The following is a 17,701-nucleotide window of genomic DNA, read 5'->3' as shown; positions in this document are numbered from 1 at the left end:
GAGCTGGAACGGTCGCGTGCTGAGGCGAGACACGTCTGATCGGGATCGGATGGTTTGGTGTCTGGTCGCGGATGTGCGCCGAGGACGTCGGACGCGTCTTCTTCTTGAGTTTGCGAGCGGGTTGATTGGGAACTCAAGCTGGCTGTGATGTGAACTGGAAAGTGAGGTCGTCTAGGATCATGAACACCTTAGGACTGGATCTGATCGGGTGTTTGTAAGCCGGAACGCAAGCAAGAACAATTTGGGGTTTTTCGGAATTAGGGTTCCAAAAGACCAAGACGGCGCCGAGTATTGTTTCTGCGAGTGTGGGTGCGTCTGAGATCGGATCGATGAACGGTTTGCGCTACTGGATTCGTCTCGTCAAGAGCTTCAATTTGATATGTGGCTCGTCGTCTGGTTCATCGGGGTTTGAGAGATAGATTGATTTTAAGTTGCGCCTGTTTTAGGGTTTATGTGTGACGGATTTTAGGTTAGGTTTTGTCTCAGGGTTTTGGAGTCTATCGTGCAGATAACGTGTTGTAATTAGAGAGTTTAGAGACTGAATATTTCTATGTTATTAATGATCAATAGAGGTTCTTTTATATAAGGATTACAAGATAAAGATAAATGAAAAGTATCCAGAACCTAAACTCACTAGGATTAGGAAAACTACTAATACATAATAATGGAAAGGTTACATCTACTAGGAAAATGAAAGGGTTTACTTTTCTCCAAGCTTTGTGGCTGTCTCTCTCTCTTAAAGTCGGCTCTCTCTCTCCTTCTCTAGGGCTTCGGCCGTCTCTCCATCTTTTAGGTATTGGGCCGGTCTTGGACCGAACCTGGTTAATGGCAATCCACTCCATGATTTTTAACAGTGGTTTATTTTTTATTTTTTGTTTGACAACGAAAGTGTATGTGGTTGAAACGTTAATACTGCAAAGAGTTAATAAAGTTTAAACTTAAAACCAACATGCATTCGTATTTAGTATCTAATGAAACTATGACTATACGGTGTTATACCATGCAAGTGTACATGCCCTTGGTGTTTTTAATTTGTTTCAATGTAATATCTCAAACAATTTCAGTATTTAGGTGGAAGTTCCGATCAACTTCCTAAATCTTATTAAGCATTTCCTGGAAACCAACGCATCTCTCGCGTTTGCCAGCAAAAACGACCGTAAGGTAACTCGGAGAACCTTAATATAGGACTGAAGAAAACCGCCAAAATAAGGGTAAATCTTCTGGTTATCCGTTGACTTACAACTTCTACATCCAATAATCATCCGCCATGTGTCTATTAGGCACGTGTAGAAAAAAGAAATAGACAAGAAATAGAGAAAGAGCCTTTGGACACATTTTGAAGTTTCACTTTTTTTTTCCTTGCGTTACCTTCCTCTTCAGCTAGCTGACACATAACAAAACACGAAACAAGAAAATAACAAAAGAATTAGAGAAAAGCCTTTTGATTTTATTTTTTATTGAAACAATTTGGAAACACACATTTCGTTCTAAAGTTTGTAGCCAGGTAATTTAATTTAAACTTATATATATAGTCCTTTGTTTTCGTTACGCAAGTATTGTTTTTTTTGTTCTTAGTTGTTTATTATATTCGCAGAAACTCATAGCTCTTGGAAATCTTTATGATTCGAATTCTTTGTTAATAGAGTTTTATCTCCTCCCATAACATGTAAGTTCATTTGATCAATTTCTTATGCGTTTTATTTTATAGTAGGATTTACCCGGAAAAAATCTTGCACCGATCTCTGCATTATATAAACTTATGTATAATCATGTTATTAACATGGATAGAGAATTGTAAGCAAAAAGAAGCATAATTTCTATTTAAGAAAAAACGATTTGTGAAAAAGTTTATGATTGCTTCACGCGCAATTTAGGTATGCATCTGCAAGTTGAAGATTACCTCACCAATGAAGGGTTTCTTAAAAGGGTTGAGGTACATTGCTCGTATCTTCGGTGAGTTTTCGTTTATTAATATATGTGTTTGTAATTATGTATGGTTACAAATGGAACAGAATCTCAAAGATTATAAAAATGGTTGCATGCAGAAGATGAGAAGGAACCAGAGATACAGATTGGAAACCCGACCGATGTCAAACATGTTGCTCATATAGGATGGGAAGGGCCCTCTGCTACGACCCCAAGCTGGGTACATATTACCTCGTACACTATCTATATTAATATAGATTATATTTTGGTTGTAGATAAGCTCATATTTTTCATTGGATTATATATGCAGATGCATGAGTATAAGTCTCCAGTGGCGGAGTCAAAAGGAAGTTCCAACAAGAAAGAGAAGCAAAAGAACAAGGGGAGGCGTAAATCATCTACAAACACAAACAACTCACCTTCAGAGTCTCCATCAAGAGTGGGCGGATCAACGAGGCCATCAAAACGCAGAACGGGTAAGCAGAGAGAGCAGAGCACGGGTGAAGGGTCAGAGTCAGGTACAGGGATAGACTTACCTCAACAGAATGATCAGTCCTTGGGACAGAAAAAATCGAGGCAGAAACGGTCAAAAGGTGGAGGAGGACGAGGCGGAGAACCTTCTCAATCTGCTGGACCTGCAAAGTCAAAAGAAACAGATATATCTGTGCGGGCGGTTTTACCTTGTGTGGGTCTTGGAAGTTCTACAGGAAGATGAGAGGTGAGAAAAGGAGAGTTTTTCTTGATCAAGTTTAGACTAGAGTGGTGGTTTTGTTTTTCTTCTCATCATCTACATACCTTTTCCTTTTCTGATCTGCATTTTGTTGGAGTTGCATTTGTATAACAAGACCAATGTTTTTATCAAGTGATTTACAAGAAAAGAGAACCCTATGATGATAATGAATCTGGATGTGTGACTTATGCTTTTTGCTTAATGATTTTGGTTGCTCTATAGAATATTCCGTCACCTTTCTATTGTGTTTGATTCTTGAAATGATTTAAATCTTGTTATACTAGTATTTTTTTTTGTTTAGAAAAAAAAAAGAAACTAGTATTCGCTTTCTAGTTTTTTTTTCTGAGGTTAGTTCGCAGATTCACTCAACAAAAGGTGTTATTCTATTAGTATAAGAATTGAGTCTAACATCATTAGACTTGAATTGTTTGTTGAGTTTACATATGTTATGGACTTAGGTAGTCTTCTTTTTGAATGTCAAGCAAGACTTTTTTGCAAAGCTTTTAACACAAAAGCAAAAAAACTGTTTAGATACTAAAACTTAAACTTGTTTAAAATAATTATTAGGTATACAAACGAGACACCATTAAATGATCACATATCTGAATAATGTATTTAAATCTAGATAAACAAATATTAGTTTCATGATAATATTCATGAACTAGTAAATTTTATGTTGATAACAATGTTGATAACACCATCAACATAATTCTGATAACCGTAAAAGTATATGCTAAATCAAAAATTTAATACTTTTGGACATGTTTTAACATATTTTCGCATGTTCTTTTTGTCATATAGTATTGCATTTATGGATTTTTTATTACTTTTGTATCGTTTCCAGAAACAAAGAAATAAAAACGATACAAAAAAGTAAGGAATACATATCCTTTACATGACATTAGAAGATTGATCTAGAATAAATGTACATGGCTTTAAACGATTCATTAGAACTTTCAAAATGACATTGCGTTGTCAAAAAAGAATGAAAAAAGAACTTTCAAAATGACATTGCTTGAAATGGCATTTGAGTCTTTGACTCGAACATTTATATTTTGGATTAAAATTATTATTGTTAGATATTATGTAATGTGTCCGTCTGATGTTCACGTTTAGCTAGATTCAGGTCACCGTCTCTTTGATCCAAAAATAGTGTTTATGATGGTGATGTTTGTTGAATCAATACAATAAAAGAATCTAAGTTGAATGATTAGATTCTTGAGGCTTAGGAGAAATCTTGAAATGAAATCAAACGGAAAAAGAACATAAAAGAGATTTCATTAATTAAAGGTTCATTACAAAGATGATTACAAAAGACAAGTGAACCTTATAATACAAAATCTCTATGAAAATATGTTCTTTAAAGTCTAAGAAAATGAGAAGATCATTTCTCATAAGGAGGTAGTTCCTTATTTATAGAAAGATGAAGCTTAGGGCTTCCTAGCAATATGAGTCTAGTTCAATGTCTAATGGGCCTTGATGAGAATGTAATCCACCCCCAACAGTAAGCCCCCCCAAGTTCGTAGGGAGAGATGAAATCGACCTCTGCGAAGTTTACGAAAAGGGTTTATGAGACAATGAACTAGGCACATACCCATGTCGCAGATGATTGTCATGAACGGGCCGTCATGGTTAGGTTGCCATGAATGAAGTGTCATAGACGGACCGTCTCGGGCGAGCTGTCATCGACATACTTCTGATTCCGATCAGACTTCTTACTCCGGGATGGTTGCGTGAACGATCTGTGAAGACAGTGTTTTGAACCACCGGAGCAAGTAGCCATGGATAAAGCGTCGATCGACTAACTGCCAAGAACAAGTCGCCATAGACATCACCATGAACGTACCGCCATGGACGAACTGTCACAATCGAATCATCGCGGAGCTGTTGCGATCCATGTGCTGATGGAATGGTGGAGTCGGCATGTCGAACTGTCACAATCGAATCATCGCGGAGCTGTTGCGATATCCATGTGCTGATGGAATGGTGGAGTCGGCATGTCGAGTCTTGTTGGTCTGCGCGCACTGCCGAGATTAGAACTAGACTGCCATGACTTCACTGGTGTGCTGAGACTACGAACACAAACACATGTCTCGTGCCACTTCAAAGAATTTGAGCTCGTCTCCTGAAGCGTGAGAACATGACGTCAGCAGCCGCACGTTGATTCTCTTTTTCTCTGAACCATCATAATCGGCCCCAAAGTCTTGTGCCGAGATTGTTGTTGGCGTGTACGTCCAGCTTTGAAGAGGTTTCGTGAGATCAATGAGATGGTGTAGTTATCTCTTTATCCAAGCCGAACTCAAAATGGGTTTGTCTAGAGCTTGTGCCGGTTGCGGCAAACTCGTTGTGAAGATCTGAGCTCGTCATTCTTGACGCGGGTCACTGTCTGCTTCTTGATTGCAGAGATCATAGATATGACGAGAAGGTTTCGTCTTGAGCCTCCGGACGTCTCTTGTGACGAGGTTGACTCTGTCTCATAGATACTCCCGGTTCTGATATTTCTTTTTGGTTCAACAATGGTAGTTGACTCTGTCTCACAAAATAAAAACATGATGATGATCAGCTCAAGGTTAACCAAAAGAGATAATTAAGTTTTGTATAATTGATAAGTAAGTGACAAAACTTGTTTTACTCAACGCTTCACAAGTTGCATATGATGATAATAACTGCTTAATTATTATGCAGTATGCACAGGTTGTGTTTGATTGCAAACGATGGAGCAATTGAAGGTAGTTATCTTATAAAGGTTTATAGGCACTTATCTTTGAGGTGGAGAAGAAACAAGCGCATGAGATTCTTCATGTTCTTCTCTCAAGTCGTGCAGTTTTGTGACGTTGAGGCAAGAGGTTGATGAGGTTACGCACAAAAAAACGAGCCGTAGATAGCATTGGACGAGATCAAGCTCGTGAGCTCTTCCAAGAACAAGCTTGTGATCCGTGTTGCAATTTTTTCAAGCAATTGTCAACCAAGTCTTGAGCTTTGAAGACGCATAAACTGTCGAGAACAAGAACGAGTCGCACAGGACCATTACCGAACGAGATATCTGACCCCAAACACTCAGCAGAGCTCGACCTTTATCGCGACCCACTCAAGTGTAAACAGAAAGCTTGAGTGATCAGCTTCTTGTGATGGAGACGTGAGAGAGAGATCAAGTAACTGAAGCTGATTCAATCTACGCCATCTCTTTCAGATACTAAAATTTGTTTTTGAGCCAGATAAGGTCACGCTTGGGTCTCTTGTGAACATGTTCTGTCTGAAGAACAGAGTCTCTGAAGCTCAAGACTTTCTCCCGACAAAGCTAAGAGCTGATCTTGGCAACGAAGGTCATCTCATCAACATGACGAGCTTGGGCTTGGAGCTTGATCAGAGCTTGGAGCTTGAACAGAGCTTGGAGCTTGAACATAACTTGGAGCTTGGTGCGATGCTCTCCGCTAAGACCATGTCCGGCATGACCATGCCCCTTCATGATCGAGCCGTAGGTAGCATTGGATGAGATCAAACTCGTGGTTAGATATGTGCGTCGAGTGGGCACAAGCTTCCCGTCCGAGAAGACCTCACCGGCGGCGAGCCTTAAGCTTGAGCTCTCCGTTCAGACAACTCGTCGGCTTGTCGGCGACTGCGACCTCGGGGACGCCACCTCCTCTCGACAGAACCGTTTGATTGACGCCTCTACTTCGATTGATCTCAGACCTCTCCACGAAAGCTCCTCGTTGGCGTCGAAGTCAGATGAGCGGTTGCCACAGTGAAGAGACAACAAAGTGACGAGATGATTTGGTTCATCGTCACTGCTTTCTTCACGGACTGGAAAGAAGCTCAATCAGTACTAGAAGTCAGGGTCGGGCCTGAATAGAAGCCCATCAAGCATGTGCTTGGGGCCCGAAAAAAAATATATATGTTTTAAGGGCCAATAATAAACAAAGAGATCATGTAGTTCTACTGGTAAATTTACTCTCAGTGCGGAAATGGACCCGGGATCAAATCTCCCGACCGTTTTTTTCAATATTTTCACTGTTTTTATGAAATAAAAGGGCCAAAAATATTTTTTTGCTTGTGGGCCAATATTTTTCAGGCCCGGCCCTGCTAGAAGTTTCACCGGCAAATCGAGACTGAAGCACCATGAGATAGCCATCGCCGCCGAGATCAAGTATTGAGCTTTGCTGCAATCTCTACGAGCCGAAGGATGAGACGGCAAGCCCAGAATCTTGGACTCGTTGGTGGGTCTTTTGTGAAATCAAAAGCCAAGCTTTTTTTTTTATTTATTTATTTAGAAACCGAAGATGAATATAGATTTAGGATTCTCTCAAGTTTGATATGATTTGTAGATAGTTCTCCTTAGTCCCCTCCTTCTAGTGCCAACTGTTTGATCCAAAAATGGTGTTTATGCTGGTGATGTGTGTTGAATCAATACAATAAAAGAATCTAAGTTGAATGATTAGATTAATTCTTGAGGGTTAGGAGAAATCTTGAAATGAAATCAAATGGAAAAAGAACATAAAAGAGATTTCATTGATTAAAAGGTTCATTACAAAGATGATTACAAAGGTAAACTGAACCTTAGAATACAAAATTTCTATAAAAATATGTTCTTTAAAGTCTAAGAAAAGGAGAAGATCATTTCTCATAAGGAGGTAGCTCCTTATTTATAGAAAGATGAAGCCTAGAACTTCCTACCAATATGAATCTAGTTCAATCTCTAATGGACCTTGATGAAGATGTAAATTCACCCCGACACCGTCCACGATAGACTTACCCATGATGAAACACATTTTTGGTTCTAAAATGATAAACTCCAACTAGGAGTATTAAAGCCAACCAACCCATCCCATTCAACTCGTCCCTTAGTGGATTTCGGCGGGTTAACCCAACCCCGTTAAAGTGGCCCCTAAAACATGCATCCGTGAGTTTTGTGATTGATCTGCGAGCACTTAGCTTTAACTGTTCTTGATTAGTTCCCGGTTTTTGTGAAACCCGCAACAAAAGCTTTAGTTATCCTACTTGACACCCTATGTAAAGCCCAAAGTCGTTATAATAAATATGGGCCTTGAAGTTACTGGAGGCCTAAAGTCACCGTTTCACATTTTAAGGTTTTAGGGTTTCTGAAAAGCTTACTATAAATTCTGTTTCTTTAACCTTATCCTACGTTGGCTAGCAGACGACGGCACAACACGCTTCACCGGAGATTTCAGAGGAGCGAAAATGGTAACGTTTTCTTCCCTTCCCTTTCGATTTGATTTTATATTAGCTGAGGAACTCGCTTTGGTTTCTGATAAGTTTGGATTAAGTCTTGTGAGGAAGAATTAGACATGGTAGATAGGTTGATTGTTTTTTTTCTCAGATCTATGGTTTTAGGTTTTCTCTCTGACAAAACTATTTGAAGATGCTTTTGTCGTGAAATAGTTATTGCTAGTTTCTTTCTTTGCTGTCTTGGTTTTTGAACGTTAATTTTTTTTCTAATTATTGGTTCTATTTCAGTTGACTCTGATAGAAAGATCTTCATTTCTTAAAAACTTTTGTATTGACCTCATATGTCTTTTGATTTTGTATGTGTCGAAATGATTTCCTGTGCTCAGTTGTGCTGAAGATGTTTTTTTTTGTGTTTGTGTAATTGAAAGGTGAACATTCCCAAGACAAAGAAGACATACTGCAAGAACAAGGAATGCAAGAAGCATACCTTGCACAAGGTTACCCAATACAAGAAGGGTAAAGACAGTCTTGCTGCCCAAGGAAAGCGTCGTTATGACCGTAAACAATCCGGTTATGGTGGTCAGACTAAGCCTGTCTTCCACAAGAAGGTATACAATCACCACTTCCTTTTACTTATTGTTTCTCTATTTGAATTAAGCCCAGTTAGTTAAATTGATTGACTGAGTATTAGCTATCCTTAACTCTAATGTAGGGAACTATTTAGCTTGTATTGTTAGCTACTGAACTTATCTTTAGCTCTGTACCTAAGTGAGAGTCAAAACACCCAATAGAATCAATATTTTGGGCTGAGACTCATTCCTGTATTATATAATTGAACAGGCTAAGACCACGAAGAAGATTGTCTTGAGGCTTCAGTGCCAAACCTGCAAGCACTTCTCTCAGCACTCGATCAAGGTAATAACCAACAGTACTTCATTACATCAATTCCTGTTTTACCAGATTTGAGACTTGGTAGTTGTTCTTACATGGTGTCGATCCTTTTTCTCTTTGATTCTTCAGAGGTGCAAGCATTTTGAGATCGGTGGAGACAAGAAGGGAAAGGGAACATCACTTTTCTAAGCTGGTCTCGTCTTGAGCTTTTTACAAGTTTTGTACTTCGTTGGATCTTGATTTCATCTGTTTTAGCTCTCGTATAAGATTGTTTCTCATCCTTGCTTGTTGACTCTAATATTTTGTATCATCAAGATATGGTTTTTCTTTTTATCTTTGCACTCATCAGTCAATACAATCAAAGTAAAACTTAACGTCCAGTTTTTAATCGATGATTTCATTACACAAGACACGATACTTATTTCATTGTAAAATACTTCCATTTGTACTAAACTCATGTGCTGGTCGTAGCAGAACATAAATTAATCAAAAACCCCCTTGAACTTGAACAAAATTGTCTAATTTTAGCTTATGTTAATTCTATGTATTGAATCATATAGTTTTGGTTTCACTAAGCATGATTGACATTCACTTCATTATAAAATACTTCTATAATCAACGTTCAAACGATGTGTACAAAACTCATGGGGGTCATAAGGCTGGCTACAACAGGCAGGAAAGTACTTAAATCTTTACATGTCAAACATCCTTTGAGCTTAAGCAATGACAAATACCCTAAGTTCACCTCTATCCCCACGAGTTATGCGCATGTTCTCATCAACATAGGTGACTTCAAAATCTCCAGTTCCAGGGTTTGACGGTGGCCTGAAACTGTCGGGAAGCCTTGGGATCTCAAACGGAGGAATCTGTGCTAAGTTTCCCGATGTCTTGACAGTTGTTTTCTCAAATGTGATCTTGATCTTGCATGTACCTGTTCTCCCCATTAAGAGTCTTAACACATCACTAATCTACAATATACAATGCCAGAAAACATAAGGGCAGAGAGGGAAACCTAAGAGTTCGAATTTGTGAGCCAATGTGGCAGTGGCTTCCAGAGGCGGAAACGGCCATGGAGCTCCTATCTCCACTTGGGCTATGTTATCGAAATCTTTGCTAAACACATCAATCCTCTGAAACACCTACAGTTTTCAATAGAGACTATATGTATTAGAAAATAACTTCAATCTTTCTAGTCAAGGAAGGTGACATTGCCAAAAAGCTAGAGTCTTGGCTCATCACAACTCAAAACTTATGCCAAAAAGGAAGAGTCTTGGGTCATCACACAGTTGAAGCTTCAAGTAATGACATGCACAAAAACACAGACTCAAAGAGCATAATACCTGGCCAAGAGTGACGGGAATCAAGCGACCAGTGGGGAGTCCAGGACGGCTACCACCCAAAGAGCGAGAAGAGAAGGCGCTGCTATACAGCAGCCTCCATTTCCCTTGGAGTTTGTCAAGATCATTGGTTAGATCCACGGGCCCACCAGCGGCTTCAAGTAATTTAGCAGCGGCCTCAGCACTTTGTAGATCATCTACACTCGCCACAAGTCCTCTGTTCAAACCCGAAACCACGCTCTGCACACCACATAACCACACATCATACTCGCAATTTAGATTCTTCCAATCTAAAGATTACGTCTTCTCTGACTCACCAGTAATTTGAGTTTCAGCGATTCCATTCCCGATGTCTCCGGTTCGCGGAAGGAGACCTCGCCGACGGTTGATTTCACGACGAGGCTTCTCCTCTCAGGTATAGTGAAGCGCAAACGAGACGATCTGGGAGTAGCGATGAGAGCCGGCGAGGAGGACATCGAGCATCTGACGGAGCCGCATGACGGAGGAGAGCGGTTGTTGGAGAGAAGCGCTGGTGAGGAGAGAGCAGAAGAAGCCGCCATGGGAGAAAAGTTAGAGATGTTTTCTAGAGGAGGAGGAGGGAGAAATCTTTTGCCTCTCGTTTATTATTAGTATGTCATGTGATTTGCGAAGCGACACGAGTGGAGCGCGCAAGCTGTCACGTTTTCTATCTACAAAATGGTATCAGACTCGCATTCACATTACATTCTTCGAAACCTTCGTTTTGGTTTAGCAGTCTAGCATTACTTTTTTTTTTTTTTCTTATTCATTTCTGTGTACTGTTTTCTCTCTCTCAAAAAAAAAAAAGAAGGCAAAAAAAGGGAGATAACCAATCGCGTTCTTACATTTCGGCGTTCTTATATTTCGGCGGTGAGTTTGTCACCGGTTTATAAGAAATAATAAACCTGAGACTAAACCACATTAAACCTAAGATCTTATTAAATTCTGTACTCAGAGATGCCATTAATATATAAAATAGAGTAAATAACATATTTTTGACTCTTTTGGTTTTTCGATTTACTCTCGGACAGGTTTTTAGCTCAATCTTCAATGAAAGCTTCGTTTTGAGACTTACTAAGTAAATGGGCTCCATCGCTGAAGAATGAGCTTTGAGAAGCTGTCAAGTAGGCCCTTCTTCTTCTTCTTCTTAAATTAAAGGTAAATCACCTAAAATAAGTTTTTTTTAAAGGAGCACATAAAAAATAAAAAATAAAATATGTTTCATTAAAAAATTAAAATACTATTCTAATAAAAAATGTTTTTTATTATTTTTCGATATATAAATATAAATATAAATAATTATTTAAACAAATAAAAATAAAGCTGTTTTTATTATTTTCGAATAATATATATGTTTTGCAATTCAAACTTTTTTATGTTAAGTTTTCGAATTTTTTTATTTTTCAAAATATTATTTTGAAATCCAAAATTTTTCTATAAATTTTTTAATACTAAAGTTTCTTATAAAAAATCTTAAATCTAAGCACTACATTTAGATTAGTTAATATTATTGATATCAATGTTTTATTGGAAAATTGCCGAAAAGACCATATTCATATTACTATTTTTCATGTTGACACTATCACTTTTACCTTTACTTTTAATGAAGGATACAAAACATTTATAATCTTAGGTTTAACTAATCTAGATTTAAGGTTTAGAGTTGAGGGGTGAGGTAAGTTTTTGGAATGTGAAATTTAGGATTCTAATAAATATATAAATAAATAATTAAAAAGTTATAAAAATAATTTTCGATTTTCAAAAAGAAATTTCAAAAAAAAAAATTTATAAAAAATTTTGAATTTGAAAAAGTATAATTCGAAAACATAATTTTTATTATTATTGTTTTTATTTATTTAAATAATTATTTATTCTATATATAGAGAACAAATGTATAAGAATCTTTTGCTGCTTAATGAAAAAGATATTTTTGAAAATATCTATTTAGTGGTGGTAATCATGAATAATTGTATAAAGAAAGTGGTAAACAAGAAATTTCCTCATGTTTATTTACTTTTTAATGAAATATTTTGGTCATTTTGACCCTTATGTGCTATATTTATGATCATTTTGATCCTTATGTGCTATATTTTCGTTTTATCATATGAAATTTCTTAAAAATTTATCTAGTCTCGCAATCACTAAATAAAATCTTTTAATATTTTTTTTGACAAACAATGGTTCTAAATTGAATTTATGAAATTAATATAAATAACTCTTGGACAAATTTTTTTGAATGGTTCTAAATTGAAATTACGGAATTAATATACCTAACTTTTGAAATTTATACTATTATTTAAGAAATTTTGCTAATTTATGACTTTCTCCATAATTTTAGGATGAATCATTTAGTTTAATCAATACTAGAGATTTATCCGCGCGTCCGCATGAAATTGGTTTTTATTTTTTATAAATTATTTAATGATATTTTAAACATATAGATTTATGTCATTTATATATTTTTAGGTTCCAACGAATCTACTCGGACCCGAAGAATCCGATTCGAATCCCGTTTGGAAATTTACAATATAAAAATGTAGTTTAATTTTAAAATCCAAAAAACTTGATACCCGAAAAACTGATATGTATCCGAACGTATACCTGAATGTCCATGTCTAACTAATTATGTAAGCAAAAAAAAACTCTTTGTTAAACGATTTGAATTCTTACCACTGATAGAACAATTTCATTCAAACATGTGAATTTTTAATCGTTAACACGTAAAATAAATGACGCCGATTTTTTAATGGTAAATATAGTTAATAAAGTAGTTTGAAAGAGTGGAAAAAGAATGTAAAAGATATAATAAAACATCCAAAATAGATAAGTTATGTTTCATATTTGTGTAATAAATGATGTCGAATTATTTCGAAAAGACAATATATGAAGTGGTTAAAATTAGTTTAAAAAGGGAATGAAGAAGATTTAAGAAATCAATTAAAATTAGGTAAGTAATATTTTGTATTACAGTTTTAATAGAGTAGATTATTATCTATACTATTAATATTGCTATCTATAATGTTATTTAATATATATTCATCATGATATTTAAAATTCTCCATCATTTTAAAGTAAATCATTAATTTAATTAATAATATTATTTGATGTCAAAAAAAAAATTAATAATATTATTTAAAATTTATTTTAATATATATATATATATCATGATATTTAGGATATTTAACTAATAAATAGATATTCACAATAGATATTTTTTGTTGATTTATGTTCTCCATAATTTTAGTATGGGTCAGTATTTTAATTAATATATTATCTATGCTATTATTATTATTTTCTATCCTATTATTTAATATATATATATATATATATCATGATATTTAAGATTTGTCATTTTTCTTCGATTTTAGGATAAATCATTAGTATAATTAATATTACTATTTAAAGTTTTAAAAAAAAAATAAAAATAAATAAATAAATAAATAAATAAATATATATATATATATATATATATATATCATGATATTTAGGATATTTAACTAATAAATAGATATATATATATTAAAAATTCTACAGATAATATATCTTATATTTATTTTATGATTTTAATGGAATATTAATGTTTTTATTATAAATATTGATCAAAATACAGATTATTACAATATTAAGTTAAGATTAAAGGTAAAGAATCATTGAAAATTAATGTCGTAAAATATAATTTGTATGCTTGTGGTAATATTTTATATATTTTTAAAATTAAAAAATCATATTCCTAACCTAAAATAATTCAATTTGTATTTGTATATGACAAACATAAAATTATGTTTTGATCCGTAAAATCACAAATATTATCAAAATGATATATTTAAAACCAAAATAATAAATTTTATATAAAAGACAAAATGATAATTAACTAAATATATATATGGAAAGCATGAAAAAACTAGGATAAAACATTGAATAACATTAAAATTTTGACAAATAATAAAAATACAATAGATGTAATCTAAGAGAAAAAAGATGATATTTTGTAATTTATTATTTTGTGTCCTTGTTGTTATTTTGTTAATGTTTTATGGGTTGTGATTGTTTATAATCATTTCAATGCCAGTTGAACTTTTTTTTTGTCTACAAATACAATCTATACAATTAAAAGAAAACATTTCTGAAAAATCTATTTATAAAAGATTGTTGCACCATTTCATTAGACTACTAATATTTTGATCTTATTTTAAATAAAGACTACCAATATGTTACCATATATTTCTCTAACAATATTTACCTTAATCAGTAAAGATATATATCAATATTAATAAAATATAATTTTTACTAATATTTACTCTTACAATTTTGGTATCTAACAAACTAATTTTGTAATCAATCAAATTAACTATAAATTTGTCTCTGTTAATTAATTAATCATCAATATAGTTTTACATATATAGATTTTCATGCCATCTCACATATAGATGGTTTGATCCATGTATAATTAATTTTTGGTCATATCATTAATTAATTCAACTATATAATATTTTAAATACTTTTAACTAAATTATGTTATTAGCCCACATTTCATGTGATATATTTTTCTCCAAATATTTTAAATTGATCTTTATAAATAGTATTTATAAAAAACATTTGCTATTTATGAAAAATTTAAAAACTATTGAAAACCATATAAATCTATACAATTAAATTATCCAAAAATCTGCCAAGTAAATCTTAAGTCTTACCAACTAAACAAATATAACTCTTATAAAATGCACACAAAATATACTGAGAGAGAGAGTAGACCTGTGAATTCGGGTCTTGGGGTCAGGTACGGATTGATTTCTTTTGGGTCTGGATTTTTTAGGTCCTAGACATTTAGACCCAACCAGGTATTTCAAAATTTTCAAATACGTAATGGGTCTGGATATTTATGACCCAAAAAATCAAAGTATCCGAAAACTAAAAAATACTCGAAAACCCAAACAAATACCCAAAAATATATTTTTTACATTTGAAATTTTATTAAAAACCCGAAACTATACCTAAAACCAAAAACAAAACTTTTAAAATTTCGTAATACATAATATACCTAATATACACAAAACATTTTAAGTATTTTAGGTACCGGGTTGAGTCTCGAGCAGGATCCAGACTCAAACCTAGAGCCGCGGATCCCAAAAAAAAATAACGAATAGGTATTTTACTTTGGACCCAGATCCGAACCAAACTTGTATTTTCAAGTCAATTTTGGTTTGGTTTCTCGGGTGCGGATAATATGGCAGATCTAAAAATAGTTACATAAAAGTGTACATACAACAATCTTAAATAAAATAATTCATAAATTATATAGTGTTAAATACATTCGCTTTTCAATATAATAAGATTTTGTAACATAAATTTATAACAATTTCAAAATACTTATTCATATTCAACTTTGTTTATATTCAAAAAATCCGCGCTTCCGAAACACGGATTAAAATATAGCAAGTGTTAATTTAATAATCCAATTTTCCTAATTTGATTATTATTATTATTGAAAAAATTTTGGTCTAAAATCTACTTCTCATAAATAAAACTATTAAACAAAAGAACATAATTTAATATATCGATTACCGGTATGAATCTTACTTTTAATATTAATTTAAAATTTATATCTAATTTAATAATTTCACATTTGTATAAAAATAGATATTAAAATTGTTAGGTATATATATGACCATCAACTAGTTCAAATTATTACATAAAGAAATTTTAGTACTTTACAATATTGAACATATAAGGAAATTTGTCTGTTAATTTGAGACATTCTCTATTTCACTATCATTTTCTAACGATTGAGATTTATCAAGATCCGAGAGATTAATCATCATTCTGTTATTTAGAACTTTTGTCATATGCTATGTTTGTAAAATGGGTCAATTTTATTTACTAGATCTTTTTTTGTAAATAAAAGTTAATAATTTCTGATTGTTTTTCAGAAAACATATAACTAATATGTGTGTGCCCAAATATATAGCTGATATGTTTAATTAGTCTTTTCTTAACCAAACTCTAAACTTGTATATTGAAATGAATTATCCTGATAGCTTGGTTGATAAGAGCCAATCCGTCTCTCTCTTGATAATTTCTCCGACCTCTCTCTAAGAGTCACAAAAACAAAGTTTCGTTTCCAGTGGCCGGTGGCTCTCTTGCTGCCGGTCACTAAATCTTTTTGTTTTTTGTCTGTAAACTATGTTCGATCGTCAGATCGATAGTCTGTCTTCCGATTAGCGGATCTAGGTTTTCCAGTTAGCGGATCTTTGAATTCCGATTAGCGGATTTCGCCCCTTCCGTCACCAAATCTCTATCCCATGCGACTGAGTTGGAGCTCTCCTCTTTTCCGATCACCCTCGATCTCCTTTTCTATGAGTATAATTCTTTCTCCTCTCTATATGTTCTTGGAGAAAGTTTCTCAAACGTAAAGAAAGATTGAGTTTTTGGATTTATCTTGATCAGCTACAGAGAGATTCAGTAAAATTGGCATCTTTTATGGAGATGGTCCAATATAGGGTCTGCTCAAAGTTGTTCAAGTCTTCCCAGAATTTACAATCGGTGTTCGCAAGGATCTTTGTCTCAAGAACATGGCTAATGGCGGAAGAGATAAACATGAGTACAGTTAATGGTGAATAAAGTTGGGAAAAGAAGATTGAAGCACTGTATTGGCTGGGTAATCTCGCCGGCGAAAATGGCTGAAGTCACCGGAGCTAGCTTTTCGAGATTGCATGTCTTTTTCTCAACACGTGTTTAAACTTTTGTTCTTGTCCATACACGTGGACTTTGGGGTTTGTACAGTTGTAACGCGTGTATGTTTAAAAGTTGTGCTCTGATTATCGTGGGCTATAATGAAATGTTAAAGTTGACAAAAAAAAAAGCTTGGGCTTCGAATGGTAAAATCAGTTCAAGTGGGACAGATCAAGCAGATCAAGTGGGACAAGTGCAGATCAAGTGGGACAAGTGCAGATAAAACGGATCGTGCAGGAGAGAAGCAGATCAAACCGATCAAATAATTTATTATAACTTATGAATGACAAAATCAGTTCAAAACTATAGATCATATATTAAAACAATAAAAATTACACCTAGATATCTAAACAAATATCTTAGATGTTATAGGATCGGCCGAAATGCCTGTAAATGTTTTATAAGATATTTATAGTTCTTTTATTTTTTTTAGGTGATCAAGATTTTCTTGAAAGAACCGGTAGGTTACACAAATATTGAACTTTTGGTTAAATTTACCACCGGGAAACTCTCTACCAGTGGGTGTAAGATATTTGAAACAGTAATTAGTCATGAAAATTATTTGATCGTACAACTCAATAAATACACGTTCTCGGTTAAAATTTCATTTAAAATTGTCTTCTCTCAATAGATTTACAAAATTTCAACCATTTACCTATATATTAACTATTTTAAAACATAAAAAAAAATACTAACTACTTACCCTTATTGATATTTATGTAGGAAGATTTATATCTTCTTCTTTTGAAAATGTGTTTTGTCGGCGATTGAACGTCATGCTTATAATTTTAAAACAATACAAACATTATTAGTGTAAACTATATAGTTTGAGCTAATCATTATACATTATTTATAAAATCAGATAAATATAATTTAAAGTTATGTG

The 17,701-nt window shown here is 33.9% G+C and overlaps 3 protein-coding genes across 3 annotated transcripts; 2 read left to right on the top strand and 1 right to left on the bottom strand.

Annotated features, from left to right (window-relative positions):
* The first annotated feature begins 1,448 nt into the window (after positions 1 to 1,448).
* On the top strand, positions 1,449 to 2,806 carry LOC106305336 (CRIB domain-containing protein RIC5). Its single transcript, XM_013741716.1, has 5 exons — positions 1,449 to 1,504; positions 1,595 to 1,666; positions 1,875 to 1,953; positions 2,046 to 2,146; positions 2,237 to 2,806. Exons 3-5 carry the CDS (start codon positions 1,908 to 1,910, stop codon positions 2,639 to 2,641), a joined length of 552 nt encoding a protein of 183 aa, XP_013597170.1. The 5' UTR covers positions 1,449 to 1,504; positions 1,595 to 1,666; positions 1,875 to 1,907; the 3' UTR covers positions 2,642 to 2,806.
* Positions 2,807 to 7,722: 4,916 nt separating this feature from the next.
* Positions 7,723 to 9,105, top strand: LOC106306946 (60S ribosomal protein L36a). Its single transcript, XM_013743752.1, has 4 exons — positions 7,723 to 7,855; positions 8,269 to 8,448; positions 8,681 to 8,755; positions 8,861 to 9,105. The coding sequence occupies exons 1-4, from the start codon at positions 7,853 to 7,855 to the stop codon at positions 8,918 to 8,920; spliced, it is 318 nt and encodes a 105-aa protein (XP_013599206.1). The 5' UTR covers positions 7,723 to 7,852; the 3' UTR covers positions 8,921 to 9,105.
* Positions 9,106 to 9,323: 218 nt separating this feature from the next.
* On the bottom strand, positions 9,324 to 10,736 carry LOC106306945 (probable plastid-lipid-associated protein 6, chloroplastic). The gene is made up of 4 exons (XM_013743751.1): positions 10,386 to 10,736; positions 10,072 to 10,308; positions 9,744 to 9,870; positions 9,324 to 9,662 (listed from the first exon to the last, which is right to left on the bottom strand). Exons 1-4 carry the CDS (start codon positions 10,626 to 10,628, stop codon positions 9,448 to 9,450), a joined length of 822 nt encoding a protein of 273 aa, XP_013599205.1. The 5' UTR covers positions 10,629 to 10,736; the 3' UTR covers positions 9,324 to 9,447.
* Positions 10,737 to 17,701: the final 6,965 nt, after the last annotated feature.

The sequence above is a fragment of the Brassica oleracea genome, chromosome C7 (genome assembly GCF_000695525.1).
Source record: "Brassica oleracea var. oleracea cultivar TO1000 chromosome C7, BOL, whole genome shotgun sequence".
NCBI lineage: Eukaryota > Viridiplantae > Streptophyta > Magnoliopsida > Brassicales > Brassicaceae > Brassica > Brassica oleracea.
This window is presented reverse-complemented; position numbering and strand designations above follow the sequence as displayed.

Excerpts from the sequence above, each read along its gene's own strand:
- LOC106305336 (XM_013741716.1), top strand. The coding sequence starts at position 1,908 with ATGAAGGGTTTCTTAAAAGGGTTGAGGTACATTGCTCGTATCTTCG. Across the intron at positions 1,954-2,045 it reads GTACATTGCTCGTATCTTCG|AAGATGAGAAGGAACCAGAG; the intron begins GTGAGTTTTCGT and ends GGTTGCATGCAG. Across the intron at positions 2,147-2,236 it reads CTGCTACGACCCCAAGCTGG|ATGCATGAGTATAAGTCTCC; the intron begins GTACATATTACC and ends TTATATATGCAG.
- LOC106306946 (XM_013743752.1), top strand. Across the intron at positions 8,449-8,680 it reads AGCCTGTCTTCCACAAGAAG|GCTAAGACCACGAAGAAGAT; the intron begins GTATACAATCAC and ends ATAATTGAACAG. Across the intron at positions 8,756-8,860 it reads TCTCTCAGCACTCGATCAAG|AGGTGCAAGCATTTTGAGAT; the intron begins GTAATAACCAAC and ends TTGATTCTTCAG.
- LOC106306945 (XM_013743751.1), bottom strand. The coding sequence starts at position 10,628 with ATGGCGGCTTCTTCTGCTCTCTCCTCACCAGCGCTTCTCTCCAACAAC. Across the intron at positions 10,309-10,385 it reads CGCTGAAACTCAAATTACTG|AGCGTGGTTTCGGGTTTGAA; the intron begins GTGAGTCAGAGA and ends TGTGGTGTGCAG. Across the intron at positions 9,871-10,071 it reads TTCCCGTCACTCTTGGCCAG|GTGTTTCAGAGGATTGATGT; the intron begins GTATTATGCTCT and ends TGAAAACTGTAG.